The 23,049-nt window shown below is 44.8% G+C and overlaps 2 protein-coding genes across 2 annotated transcripts in view; one reads left to right on the forward strand and one right to left on the reverse strand.

Annotated features, from left to right (window-relative positions):
• Positions 1-22,025, forward strand: part of Tti1 (TELO2 interacting protein 1) — a 76,567-nt gene extending 54,542 nt beyond the window's left edge. The window contains exons 9-12 of the transcript XR_004518458.1: positions 16,740-16,834; positions 17,026-17,152; positions 19,825-21,077; positions 21,897-22,025. The gene's annotated coding sequence lies outside the window, so the exon portion shown is untranslated. The remainder of the gene's footprint in view (positions 1-16,739; positions 16,835-17,025; positions 17,153-19,824; positions 21,078-21,896) is intronic.
• Vstm2l (V-set and transmembrane domain containing 2 like) overlaps positions 20,569-23,049 on the reverse strand; it is a 34,737-nt gene continuing 32,256 nt past the window's right edge. The window contains exon 6 of the mRNA XM_033767100.1: positions 20,569-20,833. Within this exon, the coding sequence (XP_033622991.1) occupies positions 20,569-20,833 (265 nt within the window). The remainder of the gene's footprint in view (positions 20,834-23,049) is intronic.

The following is a 23,049-nucleotide window of genomic DNA, read 5'->3' on the forward strand; positions in this document are numbered from 1 at the left end:
TGGGGGGGGGGGTTGTAACAACCTTTTAAAAATGTGAAAATCATTTTTAGCTCAGAAGCCTGACAAACAGGCCAGGGGTTTGCTTGCCACCCACACCTCCAAGACAAGCCCTGATGTACAGCATTCTCCTGGGAAGGCCTGGAGGTGGGGTCAGGCCGGCTCACCCTGGATGTCCGGAGAAAGAGTTGAGATGGTGTGGTTTCACCAAGAGGAAGGGCTGTATTTGGGGAAAAAATGCCTGCGTAGGGAGGAGCGGGAAATGGGAGGCATTCAGCGCCCAGCCCAGGCCTGTAGTGCAGCAGTCTGGGAGGGTATGTGTTAGGAGCCACATTTATGGGGAGGGGGCGTCCCAGCCTTAAGGGATCGAGTAGTGGCGGCCTTGGAAGGTTCTTGAACAGGTGAGTAATGTATTGAAAGCAGCGTTTTAGAAATATTCATCTTATGATGGCGTATGGGGGGAATCGGAAGGGAGAGAGACTGGCAATGAAATTGTGTTTCTGAAAGTCCCAGGACGAGAAAATGTACCTCTTCCATCAACCCCAAACTGTTTGACATGCCTTGGTTCATGAGCAACTTGAGGCACATAAATATGTGCTTTAAAGTTTAAAAGTAAGAAGTGAGATGAATGGAACGTCTGATGAGGCTTCCTCCGGCTCCATCCGGAGAGTGCAGGAGCCCTGGAAATGATTTTCCGCAGCTCCAGCTGTGATGAACATGCAGGGTCCCTCTCCCTTTGTGTGGTTCGCCCCAGTCCTCTGTTCAGGCTTGATTGGAAGCCAACTACCCGCACTGCCTTTCCTCCAGAGGAGGGAATAGAGGCCAAATTTCGTAGAATAATTCTGAGCGATGGTGGACTCTGTCGAAGCGTTGATTGCTTTATAAATGACATTCTTCTCTGCACCCCCCGCCCCCGCCCCCCACCACTGAAGTTTAGAGGCAGCGGCTTTTCAAATTACTCTTGAAAAGCAGCCTGATTTCCCACAGGAATCATCTCCTAGATTAGGAGCTGTTCTACCTTTTCCGACAGTTTTGCCCAGAGTACAAAGCCTGTCTGCAAAGGGTGAGGGGAAGCAGCGCGCAACTCGCTTCAAAGCATTCAGCACCAACCATTTATGAAAATGGCGCACGGTAGCCATAGCCCAGCATTGGGGGCTGACTGCCTCTGCAGCAGGAAAGGGTTAAAAAGCGCTGATGCCTGGCTGCCTCCCCCACCCGCTTCGTTTTCCTTCCTTTTGCAATTTGCCATTCTTTCTACACAACGGATCCTGGGGTCTTAACCTGCTCTCTCCATCAGTACCCTCACGTCGTCAGCTTCCTCCCACAGGCGGGCTCAAGTAAGGAAAGCGCCTTTCAGAATCTCAGGCCGTTTCCAAGGGAAGAGATGGGAGGAGGGGTGGGGGTGGAGCAGCAGTAGTAGAGAAGAGTCAGAAGTTTCTTGAAATAAAACACTGATTGCATTCTCCTTGGCTCAGGTGTGCAGCGGAGACAGACCTAGGTGCACCTCCCTTCCTGTTAGTCCCACCCCATGTTCTGCCTCACCCCACAGACCCCACCTGCTGTTCTCCTGCCCTAAGCAGTGCCCTGTTCCCCAGAGGAGCTCAGAGAGGCCAGAAATAGGAATCAGACTGTGCCACGGTTCAGAGATCACCCCGGGCACGCCCTTCCCGCCCCAAGCCTCAGTTGCCCTGTCTCCAGGTGAAGGGTTTGGAGCAATGTTCTAGCCCCTAAAACATCTGTGATTTGGTAGTACGTTGTTGGCAGTGTGAGAAGCAGTTGTGTAAATTGGTACACATTTTTTGGAGGTCACTTGGGGCACACAAAGGTTTATACACGTAGGCTATTCGCTAATATGTTGTTCCTAATTTACAAAAACCCACAAAAATTGAACGACCCGTATGCTCCAGGCATTAGGCCAAGGCTCTCATAGTCTGAGAGCCAACGATACGAAATAAGCCAGTCATGGGATTTAACCATCCATCCAAAAGAGATGGGAACATTTCCTACACATGCACACCCCTGCCCAACACAGAAATTCTGCTGAGTTCTACGGAGAAGTGGCCTATCAAAAGCTGGCAATACTGCGGTGATGTATTTCCTTCATGTAAATATAAAATGTTTCCAGTAAGAGAGGGATTTGGGGGAGAAAGGGAGGGGGGACTGGTTGAGGGACTATGGTACATCCAGTAACAACATGCTGTGCAGAATTAAAAATAAGAAAATGGCAATAACTATGCGAGTTTGAAATGCACATACCCTTTGACTCAGCAATCCTGCTTTGAGGACTTGTCCTTGTGCAAAGATGAGAAAAGGTTTGTTGATTCATTGTTTGCATTAATAAAAGATTGGAAATAACCTAAAAGTCCATCCAGAGAAAACTGGCTGAATAAGTACCTCACAAACATGTGTAGTGCACCATGTAGCCTTTCAAAAGAACAAGGCCATTCTCCGTGTACCACTCCAAGAAACAGTATTAAAGGGAAAAGCAGGCGGAACAATAATGCTGCTTATGCGGGAGGAGGGTACTTTATGTGCAGATCTCTAAGGACACCCAGGTGGCAGCCTCTTAAGAATGGGAACAGCATCAATGATGTCTTTCCACAAGGTACCCTGTATTTACTCCTGATTTTTTTTCTTTTTTACCAAATGCATATGTAACTTACAAAACATTTCTATCACTAGGATAGAACAGAATTGTGAGTCTGTAATTCTATGAAAAGCCCGGTAGGGGCCTAATATCACCTCGGACCCCTCCCTTGTGCTTTGCATTTTTAAGAGGAAGTAGGGCTGCCAGACCGGGAGGCAATGCTTCATCTGAATAAGTACAGGGACAGGAGAGGATGCGCTGAACCCTGTGCAGGCAGCCACACCCTGGCCCCTGGAATGTGAGAAGATGATCTCCCATCCACAGCCAGCTCACCTGGGCCCTAGAGAGACAGGTCAGCCTCGGAGGTTTTCCCAACAGCTGGGCTGAATTGGGGCTCTTAGGGCACTGCACACTGTCCTCTGCCCCAGCGCACGCTACAGCTCACTCTGAGGTTTCAGCCTTTCCTTCCTGGAAGGGTTGTATACGGGCCCTTGCATTCAGCACCTTGGACAGGAACAACACTCACAGCTTTGGTCTCTGACAGAGACTGAGTTCGAGTTCGAGGCTGCTAACATCACATAGTAATTGCGTAGGTTTACAGAAGATGATCAGAAATCTGCTAGTTGAAAATTTCAATTCAACAAGCATTTTTTAAAGTTTCCTATGTGCCTGTCCCAGAGACAAAAAAGATATAAATGCTGCTTCCAGGGGCAAGGCTCAGAGAGTTAGAAAGGAGGCGGCAGCAGAAGTCTCCATTGGGAGGAGAAAAACAGCAGCTCATTGAGGACTCTGGGGACAGATGGCCTGGGTTTGAATCCCGGCCATGCTATGTGGTCTTGGACAAGTCTCCATTATGCTGAGCCTTGATGAATTGGGATAAAAATTACCTCCTGGGCTGAGGGTATGGCTCAGTGCCTACCCTTGCCTACCATGCACAAGGGCCTGTTTTATCCTCAGAAATACACACACACACACACACACACACACACATACACACACCAGCACCTTCTTGAGAGCATGGTGAGAACCTGACTGACAGAGTGCTAGACCCCTGTGCCGTCTGGTGCCTGGGAAGTGCTCAGGATGACCCAGCGCCATGATGAAGATGGTACTTTTCAGAAGTATGAATGAAAACATATGTTATGACTTGTGTTTAGATGTCTTCCCAAAGCCTCATATGGTCATAGGCAGAGCATTTTCAGAGGTGGCTGGATCTAGACTGTGTGATTAATTCATAGTGTGATGCTAGGATTAAAGGTGCCAAGATTAAGCATGGGTCACTACTAAATCCGTCCACTGATCGGTTTGGCACTGCCCTAATCCCTGTAACCTAGATAGAATATGGGGTGGGGGGTGGCTGCTAAGGTCCCTTGCTTGCTCTGTTACCTTCTGCCTGCCATGAACTGTTTCTCCTCTGTGACACCCCTCTACCATGCCACCCTGCCTTGGAGCTAGTCAACTATCGATTGAATCCTCTACAAACTGTGAGCAAATAAACCTTTCCTCCCTTAACTTGTGGGTGTTGGGTATTTGTCTCAGCATGAGAAAAGTAACTCAGCAATGTAAAAAGTAACACAGAAGTTGAACTGCAAGGAAACTGGGATCCTTCATAGAGAAGAGGCCAGGAAGCTTGCATTCTTCCTATTAGGAATCGGGGTCAGGAAAGAAGGAAAAGCAGGTACAGGGCTCCTACTACAGCAGGGACTTAGAAGCTGGGCCTGAAGATGCCCATGACGACTAAAATCAGCATGAAGCTTGGCATCTCTGCTTTTGTTTTAGTCTCCTCTATTACCTAAAAACTTAGGGTCAGATTCCTGCTCAGTTTTGCACATAGGCCTGTTAATTAAAGAGCATCTATCTAAAACCTAGCAATACATGGTTTATTAGTTCTAAATTTACCTATTCTATTTCACCCCCACTTCAACACTGTGGACACCAAGATAAGAGTAGCTAAAGTAATTTTCAGGATTTCCAGGGGCACCCAATTGCCAGCTTTTATAGTATCCAGTTCTAGAATGCTGGAGTGATGCCTAGAATTCTCCAGCCATTCTCCTAAGCCTGCAGTCACCTTGAATTCCAGCAGAACCTCTACAGACAGATCACCCCATACTGAGGTCACCCCACTTAGCAGGGGCAGTAATCTCATGGGAACTGGACTGCCACTCAAGCCATAAGGACTTCTCTGGAGCAACCTCATGGGACCAGACCTAAGATACCACTCAGTGGGACCACTGCTTAACTAGGCGCACCTATGCCCCAGCGATACAGACTCCTGACCCTTGGCTTTGTTCCCTTTTTCTATAAAGCCCCAAAGTTTCTGTCAGCCCCTTGAGACAGATCTTGAACCTCTTTTTTTGTTGTTGTTCTTCCTGGCCATGCTGGTTAAAGCTCCTCTCCTGCCGTTAACCACTGCTCTCATCTCTGTTAAAAGTTTAGGGACAGGTAGCCTGGGCTGTTGGATGCCCTAGAGCTGGGGCTTCTGCCTTAAAATTCCAGTAACACTGCAACACGCAGGGTGTCGTTCAAGTTGGTGTGAAGGCTAGCAGTGGTCAATGAAGGTGGAAGACGAGGTCAGGGCTTGGGGAAGGGAGCTGGTTGCTATGTACTATCCTGAAAGGTGGGCCTGGGCTCTACTTCTGGTGGGCACAAAGTAGGTGTCTGAGGAATCAGTGCTGCTCAACATAGCATTGTCATGGGGAAGTTTCTTCTCTGGGGCTTTTCTTTAGGGCTCCATTTGGATCTGTGTTTGAGCCCTGGCCTTGCCCTATATATGCCACACATGTGACCTTTGACAAGTCAGTTTTCTGTAAGATGGGAATAACGATAGAGTTATTGTAGGACTTGGTGAGTTAATGTAACCAAAGCACTGAGTGCTAAAGCTAGTAGTTTTCAATCAAAGATAGGAGTTCTGTTTTTGCAGCACAGGTTGTGAGCGTAGGTCCTGTGAGACCAGGTAAGAGCAGACCTACCTGATAGTGCACGGCATTGAAAAGCAGCAGTGTCTGCCTTAAGGGTAAGAGACAGCCTCTTGGAAGTGGCTTCATGTGGGGAGGAACAGAGGCCTTGGGCAAGCAACTCTTCTCTCCAGGCCTCGGTCCCACGTGTGCTAACGCAGGCAGTGTGATTATCTAGTTAGTCTTGCTGTGTGGATGAGTGAGCTGATTCAAGGGCAGGGTGAGCACAGGCTGGGGTGCTCATGTAGAGAGAGGAGCCTCCTTAGTAAGGAGATGACAGAGTTCAAAGCAGTGGTTGAATTACTAGTGGATTGCCAGGTAGCTACATTCTCAAATTAGTCCCTCCACCAGCTGTCAGGGAGGACAACATCAAGGTGTGAGCTGACAATCCCGGCCTCACAGCTCCCTCTGATCTTTACAACCCATGAGATTGAATATTGTGTCCATTTAACAGGGGTAGAAATTGAATTCAGGGCTGAAAGGGCAGGTTCCTAAGGTCCTACTGAAGGAGGACTTGGTTGCAGCCCGGGATATTTCTAACTTGTGAGCACTTGCTTGCTGTCTCCTGGGAAGTAAATACAAAAGAGGGGGTGCAGTCCCTGAGATTACACTCTAGTGTGGGAGGCCAGATTTCCCTAGAAACATTTTCATTTACTAATGGATTTAATGAGTGCAGAACTTCCTGTTTTAAACAAACAAGTGATTAGCATCGGCTGCAGACGTGAAAATGTATCCTACTGAATTGCTAATTAGCCTCCTCCTATTCCTGGGGTCTTTAACTGGTAAATTGTCGCTCTGGCCATTGGAAGTTTTAGCCTATCTGGAGGGAATTCATTCATTCATCCATTCACCCACTCAACTTGTATTTATGGAACACCTACTGTGCGTTACTGAACTAGACAAGCAAGATCCTTTCTTCGCAGGAAGCTTGGACAATATGCAATGGGAGGTCCTGCTTGGTCTTCTCCTGGATGGGGTGGGTGTCCCTCAGAGAAACCTATCTAGAGGAAGATCTTGAGCCAAGAAGATGAAGAGGGGAGGAAAGAGTACAAGAGTGGTTCATACAGAAGAGTAAATGCAAAGGCTATGTGAGGGGAGAAAGCAGGATGAGTCTGAGGAAGAAGGAAGAGGGCAGTGTAAGAATTGTACAAGATGCTTGTGCGGGAGAGGAGCTGGGAGTCCAGGATGTAAGTTTTGCTCCAGCCCACATGCCTCAGGCCTTACCATCCCAGGGACTTCTACTGTTGAGGAAGGCCTTCTGTCTATTCCTTCCTCAGGCCAGGAATACTGGTGAATGAAGCAGGAATTGTGGGAGCAGCAAGTGACTGGCAAGGTGATATCTGTAAACTCCAGATCCCTAACCCTTGGGCAGAATGACTTTGAGCTACAAGTTCCCAGAATTCTCAATAGGCTTGAGCCTCTCTTGTGCACAGAGATATAACCTCTTGGAAGATATAGCCTTGGCCTGTCTCACTCCCCCATTTCCTTACTGCTGCCTGCTGGGATTGCCTCCCAAACAAAATACTTGCCCTCAGATCTGTGTGCAAGTGTCTGCTTTGGGAGAAAATGACACTGAAACATCTCTGAAACAAGACACAGTCACGGGAGGGTGTGGTGTAATCCCAACACTCTGGAAGGCTAAGGCATGTGGATCACAGGTTTGAGTCCAAACTTAGTGAATGAGGTAGCAACTTAGCTATAGGACCCTTCAGCATTTCCTTAAATAAGTCACCCAGAAGGCAGCTACTTGGGTCCTGGGGAGGCCAGCAGGACCTGCACACCTTCTGATTCCATCTTCACTCTTCCTTCTCTGAATGCACCACCCTTCAACTGCTCTCAGCCCTCTGTAGGTGGTGCAGAGAACCTTGAGAAAGATGTCATGGTGGCTGGCCTAGGGAGTCTGGGCCAGGGATGGGACATAGCCCGATTTTCTTTAGTGTGGGGCACCACCCCTGGCAGGCATGTCCAACCCACAGCTCTTTTTTTTTTTAAATGTTTGAATAAATAGTATAATCTTATAATAAAACATATATCTTAGGCCAGGCATGAAGATGTATACCTATAATCCCAGCGCTTGGGAGGCTGAGTCGGGAGAATTACCATGATTTCAAGGTCAGCCTGGGCTACATAGTGAGTTCAAGGCCAGCCTGGACTACATAAAAAAGGAAATCTTGCTATATTCATACATCAGCTATATTGTATATTTGTGCCAAGACAATTCCTCTTCACACAATGTTGCCCAGGCAAGCCAAAAAGTTGGACACTGTAGATGAATTGAAAGCATTCTCCCTAGAGTTGAAGAATGAGCATTTTTCTGAATAATAGAGTAATGAGCTCAAAGTGCTTTGAGCCATTCAAGACAAAGTCAGGCACAGGGTAGTACAGTGGACATTCAAGCAGAGTAGTCCTACTCTTTATCCAGGCACACACCTGCTAGGATAAAGGACATCTCTTCCAGGTTCCCTTGCAGCTAGATGTGGCCTTGCAAGTCAGTTCTGGCCCAGGACAAATAAGCTGAAATTATCTGAACTTCAGGCAAATATCCCTAAAGAAAGGCTACATGCTTTTCTCTCCCCTTTCTCTCTTTCCTGTTGGATGAAACACAGACCAAGTATAGGGAAGCAGAACTATCATTCAAGCTGAGAGTCAGCAGCTATTGTAGTAAGTGTTTTAAATTGCCAGCTAGCACAAAACTAAACATCTTGTGAAATTGGGAGAAAGAGGTAAACAGGGTCTTCAAAACTTCCTTTGATAGATAAAAATGCAGTAAGTCCAGCCCTTGACCCATCTCTTACAAGCTGTTAATGTCTGTTAGAGACAGATCTTTTATTCACAGACTCCTTTGCTGAGTAGGGTGTCAAGCCCTGTGCCAGGCATTGGGAACACAGCAGGCAACAGGATGCGTGAAGTCTGTGCCCTCCTAGAGCCTTCATTGCCATTCCTGGCACTTTGTCCTAAAGTATTTTTACAGTCATCTCCAGTCAAAAAGGCATTGAGTTTGTGCTTTAAAAATAACCTCCGTTCCTCAACCGGAACTCTCATCCTTTGCAGATGAGAATGCAAAACGGTGCTGCCACTTTGAAAATAGCTTGGAAGTTTCTGCTGAAGTTAAACACACACTAACCATACCACCCAGCGATCCTCTTCTTAGGTATTTACCCAGGAGAAATAAAATATGTTCGCACAAAGACTTCTGGATGAATGTTCATAGCAGATTTGTACAAAACAGCCCTGAACTGAAAACAATTCAAATGTCCATCAATAGATAAACAAATTGTCATACATCCTTACAACAGAGTACTACTCAAAAAAGGAATGAATTGTGGATATATACAGCAATATGGAGGAATCTCAGAATCGCTATGCTCAGCGAAAGAGGCCAGACACAAAGGAATCCATCCTCTATGAGTCCATTTATATGAACTTCTCGGAAATGTAAACCAATCTATCCAGAGCAGATCAGTGGTTATCTGAGGCTGTGGCTGGAGAAAGGAATGAATTAAAAGGGGGAACAAAGAAAGCTTTTGAAGATGAGGAAAATATTCTTTTCTTGACTGTAATGGTGGTCATGTTTATCAAAAAAATCATTGAATTATGCACTTACGTTGGTGATTTTTGCACGTGAATTATACTTCAACAAAACCAATGTTTAAAAAAAGTGTCTGATTAATGAAGGAAAAATAACCTATGTTTTATACTGTAATAATAGATAATTTTTATCTTTTAAATTCTAAAACACCCATACATAAATAAGATATACATTCCTTTGGGATGAAAAGGAATAGAAACACAAAATAAACGGATGATGTAACCCAAACTCTACCAGACTGCAAATCTAGAAGCAGGCGACAGTTACCAGGAATTCAAATCCTGTAAAGTAAATGAGGAAGGAAAATAGTAGGATGTCTAGCATTAGATTCATGACTTGAAACCACATCTTAGGTAACCAGAAGGAACAGGCATAGGTCTGGTATCTGGGATTTTAGCCAAGACACCCTAGCTCATTAACTGCAATCTCTGCTATCACTAAAGACCAGGAATCCTGAGCTACCAAAGAAGCCTGTTTTATTTTGTTTTTGGTACCAGTGATCGAACTCAAGACCTTGCACTTTCAAGGCAAGCAGCGGAACCACTGAGCTAAATACCTGGCGAAAGAAGCCTGTGTTGAAATTGGGGCCCTAAGGGGCTGGGTTTAGGCAAGTGCAGAGGGAAAAAAAGGACAGGAATATTCTTCTTCAAATCAACCAGAGAACTTAAATTCTAAAGCTCATGAAGAAAATGGATATTAAGAAAGACAGTCAAATTCAGCACTTAATAGATGAATTCACTTGTAGTAAGTTCAAGCAATAGGGCATTCTGGAAGTAACTTTAAAATAAATTTAAGATCTGAACAAAGGTAAAAGAAGGAATGACTTCTAAAAAGAGAAAAGTTATGAAACAATAAAAAATTAACTATTGATTTGAAAAATAAACAATGAAATACCCTAAAAATAAAACATATAATTGAAGTAAATAGAATAAACTCTAATAAGACACAGGAAGAGACAATTGGTAAAATGAAAGATCTTCCTGAGTAATTCACCCAGAAAGCAGAATAATGAGACAGAAAATCTTTTTTTGAGGGGGGTGTACCAGGGATTGAGCTCAGGTCCTTGCGCCTGCAAGGCAGGCCACCGAACCACTGAGGTAAATCCCCAGCCCAAGACAGAAAATCTTAAAAATTAGTTAATTCATGAGGAGATTGCAAGATTCCACATGTATAATTAAAATTCTAGATAGTTAAACCACAGGATATAATGGAAATTATGTGCTACTGTAGTTAAGAAATGATGGCTGAAATTATTTCAGAATCAAAAAGTCAATGCTCTGCCTTGCAAGGTCCTAAGTTTGATCCCAAGTACCCCTCCCCACAAAAGTCAATACTCTGATGGAAAACACATACCATGTGCTAAAGAGTACAACGGAAAATAAATCTCAACCACAACATTATAATAATAGGGCAGACTTTCAACAATGAAGAGATAAATCTCAAGAGTTACAAGAAAATAAAGATAAATTACCTTCAAAGGAATGAATTAAATTGACAGCAGATTTCTCATTAGCAGCAATGGATGATATTCAGAGAGAAGTAATATCCTGAACATGCAGAGAAGAAAAAATATCTATTACTCTACACAGAGCTAAGTTAACAATGAAGGAGAGCAAATTACAGTCATTTACAGTCATTAAGGGAGGTTTCCACTCATATCTTCACTGAAAGAATTACTAAAACATGTGCTTCAGCAGAAGGAAAAATGAAAGAAAACATTAACTACAAAAACTAGTCAAATATATTGGTAAATCTGATGAATTTCTATTTGTTTATTAATTTTTGGGTGTGTCATGCTAGGAATGGAACCCTGATCTTTGTACATGTTAGGCAAACATTCTACCACTGAATTATATCCCCAGGCCTAAATATTTATTTTAATGATAAATAATGGAAATAAAACTCTAGACAATAATGAAAAAGGTAGGGAGATGAGTGGACAGTTCAATTGATAGTCATGCTGTGTTCAAAAACTGGTCTTGTCAGGAGGAAAATGGAGATGCTGTATAACCATGCTGTTGAGGAAATATACACGTAAATAACTCTGTTAAAAATTTAGGTGAAATCACTAAAAGAAGTGTAATTTATAGTACCCACATCAGAGGGGAAATATAAGATAGGAGCAGTAAAAAGTATCCTTCAAAAATCAAGAAAGAACTGAGTTTGATCCCTGGTACCAAAAACAAAAACAAAAACAAAACAAAACAAAAACAAAAATCAAGAAAGAAGAAAAAAATTAAGTAACCACATGTAGTCCTTCTCCCCCTGAGACTCTCCTGATAATAAAATACACACATAATATGATAGCAGAAAATAAGTGCAAATAAATCAATAATAACAATAAATGTAAATGGATTAGACTTATCTACTAAAGAGAGAGACTATGAGATGAAACTCCTTTTAAAAAAATCAAAATCAGACTATGAGACATACCCAAGATAATGACACAGCTTATGTTGAAAATGGACATAAAAAGATATCCCAGGTCAATTGTATTTAACAAGAAATTGGTCTAATAATGTAAACATCAGATAAAATAAAATATAATATGAAAAGCACTGGGAGGGCTAAAATGGGTCAATATAATAAAAGCAAGAATTCCTCCAAAAAAGTTGAAAAAAAAAGAATTTAAAGTCTTCCCTGGCATTTGGATGGAGTCCTTTTGCAGCTGCACTTATTCAAAAATTGATTCTTCATTAAACCAAAACTTCTTGCAGGCCTAAAGTCCCTTAATGTGGAAAGGATGAAACATGAGGACAAAAGGAGATTAAAAAATAAGGTTGCTTACTAAATTATTAAACATACAGCTATGGGCTAAATCAACATAACTGCAACTAGAACAATAAAGGCCCAGCACACCCTAAATCACTTGTAGCAGATTTGCATATTAAATTGGAACATTTACGTAGATACAGCCTAGAAAATGGCCTTTATTAAAATGTGCCCACAGTTAACACTTTCAAATACAACTCAGCAAGCAGAGCCTCCTCTTTTTCAAGAACAGGGCTGAGGACAGCATAAGAGCTAAGTTACAGATGGAGAAGATAATGGGGACTCAAGGAATCTGGGGCACTTCACAACAATCACACGCGATGACCTTGTGGACAAGAAAGAGAAATGAACTTAGATGAGGGACAATTAGGTAAATTTATCTTGAGCCCCAAAGGGCAGCTGATTAATAGATGCTGTTAAGCAGCAGTGCTCTTAATTGTGGAGTTCTATAACTCAGACTCAAATCCTGGGTCCCTCATTTATTTACCAATTGGATAATCTTGATAAGTTTTTTTCTTCTTCTTCTTTATTTCTCTGGATGTCAGCTTTCCCAGAAAGAGATCATTGCCTATTTCAAGGGTAACTGTGAGGGCTAAATGCCCTAACACCCACCCTGATTTAGCACATGCTGAACACTCACTAAAATACCTCCCATTTTATAGACTAAAGAGAGGGTTGAAGAGCCACATATATGAAATGGGCTTCAGAGTTTTGGTTGAGATTGAGTTCAGTGGCATGAGAAAGTACTTTGTAATTTGGGATGCAGCAATAGACAAATACTATCAATAGTGAGGGAGGTAATAGTTCTGTTTTTCTTACCTTGAGTAGTGATTTCATTTTGAGGAACATGTTTTCGTAGGGCCCTTGACCCATGACTCTAAAACTGTAGTGTCCAAGGCCAGCACCATCAGCATCACGCAGGAATTTGTAAGAAGTGCAAATTATGGGTCCCACTCCAGTCTTACTGAGTCAGAAACTCTGGAATGGGGCCCAGGTGTCAGCATTTCAATAAGTAAACGTTAACAAACATTAGCATGATTCTGGTACATGCTACAATATGAAAATCACTGTCCTGGGCAGATATACATGTTAGGGTACATAGGAACCACGCCTCTTAAGTCATGTTGAAGGATCTGAAGATGTTCAACCCTGAGAGAAGAAGATCTGACCAATCTCAATAATGGAAGAAGGAACTGGCTGATTTCTCTATATCACTCAGTGATAGCTAGGACAAAATGAGGGAAACATGACGGGAGAAAAAGAGCATGGTGAGTGTACTAGAAACACCTAAGCTGCTAAATCCAGAAGGTGCTGAAAGACTGAAGAAAGAAGCAGACAAATCTAGGATCACAATCTATTAGTGACTTAGGAGCAGAAGCCCGTTGTGGGTGTCAACAAGACAGGGGAATCCCACACCTCAGAATGGGAGGAAAGAGTTTACATGCTCAGCTGGTAGGCCTTGGCCAACTAGAGTGTACCTGGGCTTTCTCTAAACCATCATTATGTTAAGACCCACAGTAGTCTGGGCATCAGTGGCCAGCACAAAACAGTCAGCTGCTATCTTTTTTTCTCTCTCTCATTGAGTTTATTGGTACATTTTAGGTATACAGTTGTTACATTCATCATTGGGCTCTTGTTACCTTTACATGACAGGTCTTGGTTCTCATTTTTTCCCCTTTTCCCTGCCCTCCCTTCACCCCCTCCTCCCTTCCTTATTTACAAAGACTTTATTTCCATTTTTTCATTTTCTCATATTTTTTTTCTTTTTCAGATGCTATCTTAATGACTTGTTTGTTCTTTGGGGTTAGCTGGAGCCCTACAGTGAATTCAAGAAGGTACTTCTGACTGCAAGTAGGAGATGACTGACCCAAAGGCCTTGATTGTAAGGGATTTCTTGATCAATGGCAGGAGTCCATTTGTAGCATGGTTCTATGTCTGGCTAAGCCACTAGCTCATCTGTACCTTCAAAGACCCAGGCCTTTTCCATTGGTTATCTCTTCCTTTCACATGGGTTAGCAATCTTCCTCATAGGTGCCCAGTGGTTGGAGAAAGCCAGACATGCTCAGACCCCAAGAAATAGAGAAAGCTTAGATATGCCTTCCTTGTGTTTCCTTTTGAGAGCCAAAAACTTTCCCAGAAAGGACTCCCCTTTCCTCTAGCAGGTGTTTCCTCATATCTGGTTGACCATGACCAGGTTACATGACACCTCCAAAACTAGTCCTTAGCAAGACAATGGAATTGTCAGGGTTGGCTTAGGCAAGGTTTTCTCACCTTCTTGGGCATGATGGACCCCTTTGGCAGTCTGGCAAAGCTATGGATGCCTTCTCAGAATTATTATTATTATTATTATTATTATTATTATTATTATTATTATTTTGGTACCAGGGATTGAACTCTGGCCCTTGCACTTGTGAGGCAGGCACTGGAACCACTGAGCTAAATCCCCAGCCCTCAGAACTGTTTTTAACTACATCAAATTAAATGAGAGAACTACGAATAAAACCAATTATATTGAAATACAAACTTCAAAGTACTTTTAATGTATGATATAATAAATGTGTTTTTTGTTAGTGCAATAAATAAAATCTAGCAGCCTGTCTAATAATACCCATAATTCTGAAGCGGTGATGAGTATAAACAATGTTCTGAGGTACAACCCTTTTATGATATGAAGATATTTGTGAGTTTTATCAATATGAAAGTCATAGGTACTGTTAATATACTGTAATTTTTCTTTACATTCAGAAAAGAAGGAAATACTAAGTTTCAGTGAAAAGTTCATGAAAATAAAGACATAAAGTTTTTGTCCCCATTCAAGTTTGTAAAACTCATGTCTTCCTCTACAGTCTTGGACATGGACTGCATGTGAAAAGCCCTGGTGTGGAGATTCACATGCTGGGACTAGGCAAGTATTTTAGACAAGAGGTCTGAAAGGAGTGTGGAAACCTGAACTAAATCAAGACAAAAAAAAAAAGAAGAAGAAGAAGAAGTAGGGCTGGGGATGGTGGGCGAGGCTGGAGGTGGAGCAGGCAGGCTCCAGGCTCTGGGGTCTGCCTGAGCAGGGTCACAAAGGCTTTTTCCATCGGAGGAGAAGATGTTGTCAAGGGGCCTCAGACACCAGATGGTGCACATACTAGTATTCCTGCCAACCTCGGCATGCTCCCGTTCCCCCATTTTATTCCCACTCTCGTTTCTTGATTGGTTTTCTTTAAATATTTAGATGTGTTTCAAGGTACAGATGCAATATTTGTCCTTTACAAAAAGCCTACCAGGCTACATCTCTCCTATCACATGTCTCAGAAATGACCGCAGCTCTCAGCCGGGTACAGGTATATTCATCTTTCCAGACACCTTGCCATGCCTAAGGGAGACCCCAACCATTCACAGATCTTAGCCTGCAGAGGAGCTTGTTGGCTACGTGGATCTCCAGGTGCTATCCAGTCCCCAGCCCATGATGAGAAATGTGAGTTCAGTGTTCCCATCAATTAATTCTCTTAGTTACTTTCTCATCGCTAGGACTCAATACCCAACACCTATAAGTTAAGTGGGGAGAGGTTTGTGATTTTGTGTTTTGTTTTGCTTTGGTTTTGGTTCACAGTTTGTAGAGGTTGCAATCCATAATCGGTTGGCTCCAAGGCAGGGCAGCATGGCAAAGGGACATGGCAGAGAAGAAACAGCTCATGGCAGGGCAGCAGGAAGCAGAGAGACATTAAGGGAGAAGAGAGAGGGAGATAGATCTTTCCAGACCGTGCTCCCCATAATCCAACCAGGCTTCACCTCCCAGCATCACTTTTAGCTGTAAACTTATCAGTGGACTAATTCATGGATAATATCGTGCTCCCATGATTCAATCACCTCCCCAATCCCCCACCTCTGAGTGCGTGAGGCTTTGGCGGGGGGCATCCAGATAGAAGCCATAACATTCTCCAAAGAAATTTTAAAGTTCAGGAAGAGGAGGTGGATCTAATGCCATGTATTTTAGAGGTAGCAGAACTGAGATTTGAACTCATGTCTGTCAGACCCCAAAGCCCATGTATTAGATATTGTACCTGTTGGCTTTTAGGGCTATACCTAAAGATGATTAAGAAAGGCACTTAGCATCACTCCAGAATATTTTTTCCTTTTTGGTGGGGTTGGGGTGGGGCAGGGGTGGGCAGGGGTGTGGACGTGTTCCTGGGTCCTGGATGGCATCCACCTGACACAGACTATTCACACCCAAGTGTCTGGGAGCCTCACCAACGAGAAGTCAGTCTCCTACAACAATCACAGGAGACTGGACACATATTCAAAAGTCAGCACTGGGAACAAAGGAAACATTTATGTTAACGTTAAAAGCAAGACAAAATGTCTTCTAGCAGTTCTGTCATTTAATATTGCCATGGAGATAATGCCCAACACATTAGATAAGAGAAAGGAACAATAAAGAAATATAGAGATTAGAAAGAAATGAGAAAGATAACCTTGCTTGCAGATATAATTTACTTGGCTTGGTTGTGGTTGGGAAGAATCAACTGAAAAACTATTATAAGCAATAAAAATTGAACAAAGTGGGTGGATATGCAAGGTAAAATACAGAAACTGGGCTGGTATAACTCAGGGGTAAGGTACACACTTAGCATGCATGAGCCTCTGGAGTCAATCCTGGTACCAAAAAAGTAAAACAAAATATGGAAATAACCAGCCTTTATATTTATACAAACACCAATTAGAATGCATAACAGAAGAAAAAACTTTATTATCATAAACATGACAAGAAATTAACTCAGTGAGAAGTATGCAAAGCCTATAAGAAGAAATCTCTCTCTCTCTCACTCTCTCTCTCTCTCTCTCTCTCTTTCAGATCTCATCATGTTGCTTAGGCCAGTCTCCTGGACTCAAGGAACCCTGCTGCATCAGCCTCCCAATAGACTAAGACTATTGTGCCTAGATTGGAAGGTAAATACTTTCTCATCCCTCAATGTCCTTTTGTAAAAAAAAGTTTTAATACCCAAAAGTTGAAATAACTGTACAGAGATTACACATATACCTGCCACCCTGATTCTAGAGTTTATGTTTTTTATATTTCCCACATATTATCTATCTCAATCCATGTATCTATGCATATTTATATCCTTCTTTTCATCCAGACATCCATCTTATTCCTAAAACGCTCCTTAGAGATGCACACAAAAGAAACTTTAAACAAAGTGAGAGAGAATACCAGGGAAGGGAGTGTTGAGACGTTGAGAGACACAAAGACATCACTCTGAATATGTAAGTCAAATTTAACATAATCCCAACCTGAATAACAATTGAATTTTTTTTGTTGTTGTTGTTGTTTTGTCAGAGTCTCACTATGTAGTTGAGACTGACCTGGAACTCACTATGTAGCTCAGGCTGGTCTCAAACTCACAGGGATCCTCCTGCTTCAGCCTCCCAAGTGCTGGGATTACAGGTATGCACCACCACTCTTGACTGACAATCAAATTTTTTTTAACAAGATAAGATGATTCTAGTTCACATTAAAAAGCCAGAGAAAAATCCAGGCAAGTTCTGAAAACACATACAGAGGAGTAGAAAGCTTTAGGAGATAATAAATGTGTTATAAAACTATAATACTTGAAATGGTGTGGTAATGACTCATGAATGAGATGAAGAGGACAGAAAAGATTAAGAAGAAGCCCACATATATGAATTTGAAGTATTATAATGGTGGCATTTCACATCAGAGAGGAAAAATATAAGTGGTGTTGAGATGGTAATAAGAAAATTTAAAAATCTAGAAAAAAATATGGGATAGTAGTTATTAATATATATATATGTGTGTGTGTGTGTATATATATATATATATATATATATATGAACAATTACTTTGAAATGATAAGAGATTAATAGACATAAACTGCTTAACAATAAATAATTCACTCGGCAAAAAAAAGGACATTCAAAAGTAAAATAAAAGAAGAAAAATGTCTGAAATTCATCTCATAGAGTTGTTACAAATCAGTAAATGATAGCCAACCAGCTCATAGAAAAATAAGCGTAAACCAGGTGTGGTGGCACCCGCCTGTAATCCCAGCACTCAGGAGGGGGAAATAGGAGGATCACCGTGAGTTTGAGCCCAGCCTGGGCTACATAGTGAATTTAAGTCCAGCCTGGATTACAGGACAGGACCCCGTAGGGAAAGAAAGAAACAAACAAAGGGCGGGCTTAGGAATTTAGCTCAGTGGTGCTGCCACCTGCCTCAAAAGTGTAAGGTCCCAAATTCAATCCCTGGTACTGGTTGGAGGGGGAGAGGAAGGAAGAGAAAAAAAAGTAAAGGTGCTAAGCTGTTTGTCCCCAGAGAGTACAAATGGGTCTGAAATAAGCAAAGAGATTCCACCTTACCCAACAGATTTCCCAAGATCGGTATGCAGTTGCCCATGATCTGTATATTTGGTTCCCGGTTGTAGAGGTGAGGATGTGAGAAGGTGAACATTCTCACAGAGCCTGTACGAGTGCAAAGCGCTCCCCTTCAATAGGAAGTAATTTACCAGGGTTAAAAATGCACAAACTCTTTGACCCAACAATTCTAACTTCTAGGTATTTATCTTACAAACATATTCACGTATGCACACACAGATTTCTAATCCAGGAAATTCACTGCAACATTGTTTATAAGAGTACACAATTGGAAGCAGCCTAAATGTTCATCACTTAGGGCCTGGCTAAATAAATCCTGGTTTGTCTCTATAATGGGATATTCTACAGCCATTAAAAAAAAAAAAACCTGAGTGGGAGCATCTCTGAGATAAACTGTTAACCTAAATATAGGTGGTGGCCCACGGGAGTCTGAAGGCCAAGAGGAAATCCAGACATCTGAATTTATAACAAGCATGCCCTGTCCTAGGTTGGTTTTTGGTGTTTTTTGTTGTCACTTTGGTTTGGGGTGATTTTTTCCCCCAGTGGGGCCCACTATGTTACTCAGGCTGGCCTTAAATTCCTGAACTCAAGCAATCCTCCTGCCTCAGCCTCCCGCATAGCCCAGACCAGAGGCTCCCACCACCACACCTGATTCCCCAAGTTGTTCTTATGCTGGTGAATAAGGAGAAAAGTGGCCTACAGCTATGCAGGAGGGCACTCGCATACCCTCTGTGGGAGCTTCCCTCTTGCCTCATGTCTCTCTGCTGTCGCCCAGCCCCCTTCACCACCAGCTGTGCCCAGAGGCCGAGCGCATCTTAATTCTGGCTTTCCTGTACCAACTACAGCAGTATTAATAGGAGTCAGAATTTCCCAGGAGCCTGGTTCTCACATGTGAGTGCTGTATTTAGGAGCATCTTGTTTCTTTAAAAGCTTTATTGAGATATAATTTACATACCACACCTCTCAATTAGAATATACATTCAGTGGTTTCTAGTATATTCACATAGGCCAGGTGTGGTGGCGCACGCCTGCAATCCCAGCACTCAGGAGACTGAGGCAGGAGAATCACCATGAGTTTGAGGCCAACCTGGACTACATAGTGAGTTCAAGGCCAGCCTGAATGGGTTACACAGCAAAACCCTGTCTCAAAACAAACAAAAAATTATGTTTCCACAGTTTTGCAACCATTATCGCAATCAATTTTAGAACATTTGTATCACCTCCAAAGGAAACTGTACCCATTTCTCTTTGCCCTAAATCTTGGGCCACCACCAACCTAGTTTTTGTCTACAGACGCCTGTTTGGGCATTTCATGGAAATAGAATCATGGGCTATGGGCTTTGGTATCTGGCCGCTTTCACTTACCACTGTATGTTCAAGGTTGGTCTATGGTGTTGCATGTATCCAAACACCGTTCCTTTTGGGGGGAATGTTGTTTTTGTTTGTTTAGTATCGGGGATTGAACTCAGGACCTTGTACTTGGGAGGCAGGCATCGGAACCACTGAGCTACATCCCGGGCCCTGGTTTTGGTTCTCCTGGGCAGGTACTCAGGAGTGGAATCACCGAAGTTGGCGTGCCTCTCTGCTCAGCACTCCAGCGAAGGGCCTGCCCTCCTTCCAAAGCAGCTGCCCTGCTCTCACCCGCAGCAGTGTGTCCCCCTGCTCGCCAGGACTTCTCATTGGAGCCCTCCCAGTGTGTGTGAGGTGGCGCCTCACTGGGGTTTGGACCGTTTCCCTGGGGGCATCCCTGTCACACAGAGAAGGGAAGTCAGGCGGGAGGTAAGAAGAGGAAGTGCCTGAGGCCGTGCAGCCAGGATGGGCAGGGATGGACTCTGTCCTGGGCACTGTCATCTGCCCCATCTGCCTTCCCAGGGGCACAAAGGAAATCCCTCCAAATCCTTCCAGGGAAGAGGGAGGATGGAGAGGAGACACAGGCCTGGGACGGCTCAGATGAGACCCCGTGGAAGCCCAGAATTTCGCTTTCACTTAGCTCCCAGTGCGGAGCTGGTGCTCAGGATGGTGAGCGCTGTTATCACCTCAGCATGAGCTGGGTCCTCCCAGGCCTTCCCAGATGGACCTGGGCCATCTTGCCCTTGGACATTTCTGGAGGGCTTCCATATCCATTGAATAAAGGCTCCCGCTGGCCTGTGAGGACCATGGTCAGACCAGGCAACCCTGAATACGTGAATTCTGCAACAGGTCTGGGCCCTGCCTGCCTCATAGCCTGGCTTATTTGCATCTCCATCTACTCATCCATCCTCCACTCACCCTTCTCTGACTTGGTGTCCTCATCTGAAAACTGAGGGTGCAACGCCCACCTTGGGGCTGCTGGGGTGTTGTCCTGTGCTGGGATCATGGCCATGGGAACCATCACTGCGTTTGGTCCCAGCCCCTGAACAGTGATGCTGCTGGCTTCTGCAGGTGCACGGAGGGGGCACCAGCTGGCTCCAGCAGAGTCTCAGCAGGACTTTGGCAGATGGGACTTTCAGCTGGGATGAGCCAAGGGGAGTCCAGAGCCCGGGCATGGGGGGAGGAGACACAGGGGGTCCAGTTCTGCCAGAACAGAACAAACAGTCTTTGGGGCCGGGGAAGTCTGAGTTCAACAGCTGTGTGACCCTGGGCAAACTACTCAGCCTCCCTGATCCTGTTTCCTCAGCCATAGCTAGTGGCTGGTGATATCTGCTCTAGGGACCGGAGGCACTAAAGCACCTGTACCTCTGCCCTGGAAATCACCCCTAGAAGATCATGTTCATGTGGACCAGAGACAGGGATGAAGATGCTCGCAGCAGTGCTCCAGGTAAGAGCAGCCAGGGGACAACATACCCTAAATCCCCTCCAACAGCAGAGTGGAGTGAAATTATAGACACATGTAACAGCATGGGTGACTTCCATATTATGTTCCATGAAAAATAGTCCAGCTGGGTGTGGTGCTACACACCTGTAATCCCAGCACTCTGAAAGCCTGAGGCAGGAGGATCACAAGTTTGAGCCCAGTATGGGCAAAACTCAATGAGACTCTGTCTCGAAGTAAAAAATAAAAAAGAGTTTAGGGATGTAGTTCAATGTAAAGGCCCTAGATTCAATCCCCAGTACTGCGGTGGGGTGGGAGGCATAGAAAAGAAAAACAGTCTGATTCTATGCATACGTGGTTCAAAAAGACAAAACTCAAATACTTTGTTGAAAGTAATATACACATAAGTATTGAGACTATAAGAAGAATATAAAATCTGTGATTGTCTTATAAGTCATTACTGTAGGCCAGAGATTTAGCTCAGTGGTTCCGCCACCTGCCTTGCAAGCACAAGGACCTGAGTTCGATCACCCGGACCAAAAAAAAAAAAAAAAATGTCAGTACTGTAGCCGCCTCTAAAAGGGAGGGGTGGGGAAGTACGGAGAAGACACTCAGCTGGGGTGGGGGTCTGTTCTGGTGATGACACGCCTGGTAGGTGGTGGTTATGTGTTTGCTTAATATAATATAATCACTCATAAATCTTACAAAAACATGCTTTATGCACACTTCTGGGTGTGTGTGATTGTCTCAGAATCAAGGAATAATTCAAGTGCTTGGTAACTGGCCGGAGCCAGACAAAGGCTGGTTTTCCTGCCCTCTTCCCAGCCCTGCCAGCTCCCCTGCTCTGCAGACAGCAGCCCCTGCTTACTGGGGCAGAGAAGCGCGGACCTCTGCCTGCATTGGCTCGGACCAGCCAAGCTTCCCCGCTCCCTGGGCCTGCAGCTGGGCTCCCAGGTAAATGCCCCAGAAAGACATGGCCTGCAGCTTGTTTTAAACCGCTTTATTCAGGTTGGCTGGTACCCACGGATCGGATAATGTACACAGGGCTGACCACTCACCCCCGCCAAGCCCTCGGCCTCTCCCAGCACCCGGGTCCATCGCTCATGGGCGGCCAGAGGTTTGAGCCAGTTCTGGGGGTGGAGAGGGCTCCAATAGAAATATTTACACATCACCAGGAGTGGGGTGCCCCCGATCAGGAGTGGTGAGGGAATTGGGAGAGGGGGGTCCTTGGCTCCCAACAACCCCAGGCCTTGGGTGGACGTGGCAGCCCAAGAGACTCTAGGACATCCGGGCTGGCAGAGGGGGCTCCTGGGAGAGCCCCAAAGACCCTGGAGGGGTCCTGCTGGTGCAAGGCTCTGCGGGGGCGGGACCGAGGGAAAGGCCTCCCTCCGACCGGCTGAGTGATGGGCGGATTCTGGCTCCCGCCTCCCTGCAGGGTCAGACTCATTGTTTTAAGTATAAAGAAGCTGGACTGGAAGGGCCCAACAGGAGGCCACGCGGCACCTCTGCCTCCTCCCAGGGCCCAGGTGAGTGACCGCTGCCCCAGAAAGGCCCTCCTGGGGGCTCTACACCCCAGTTCTTCCGGTGGAGGCTGCGAGGCTCTAGTTCTGCTGAGGATTCAAGTCCAAAGCCAGGGAGGGATCACTGTCCGCGGCCCCAGGTCCAAGTGGGGATGGTGGGAAGGAGGGAGGGAAGGCTGGGAGGCCCGGCTCGGGACAGGGTGGGGACAAGCAAGCAAAGCAAAACACGGACTCCACTGAAGCGGGCAGCCCAGGTCTCCGGCATGGTCCCCGCCCCAGCATCGGGGCAGGGCGGTCGTCCCTTGGAGCCCAGAGCCACCTTCTCCGAGCCAGGTCACCGCAAGGGGCTCAAGGGGGACGGGCGGGTGGGCTTGCATGCTGAGCGGGGGTGGAGGGCAGAGGGCCGGCGTAACGGTAGCCACAGGCAGCCCGGAGGAAGCGGCGGCCGCAGGCAGTCC

Source organism: Fukomys damarensis, unplaced genomic scaffold, assembly GCF_012274545.1.
Source record: "Fukomys damarensis isolate Sample0158 unplaced genomic scaffold, DMR_v1.0_HiC HiC_scaffold_22, whole genome shotgun sequence".
NCBI classification, from domain to species: domain Eukaryota; kingdom Metazoa; phylum Chordata; class Mammalia; order Rodentia; family Bathyergidae; genus Fukomys; species Fukomys damarensis.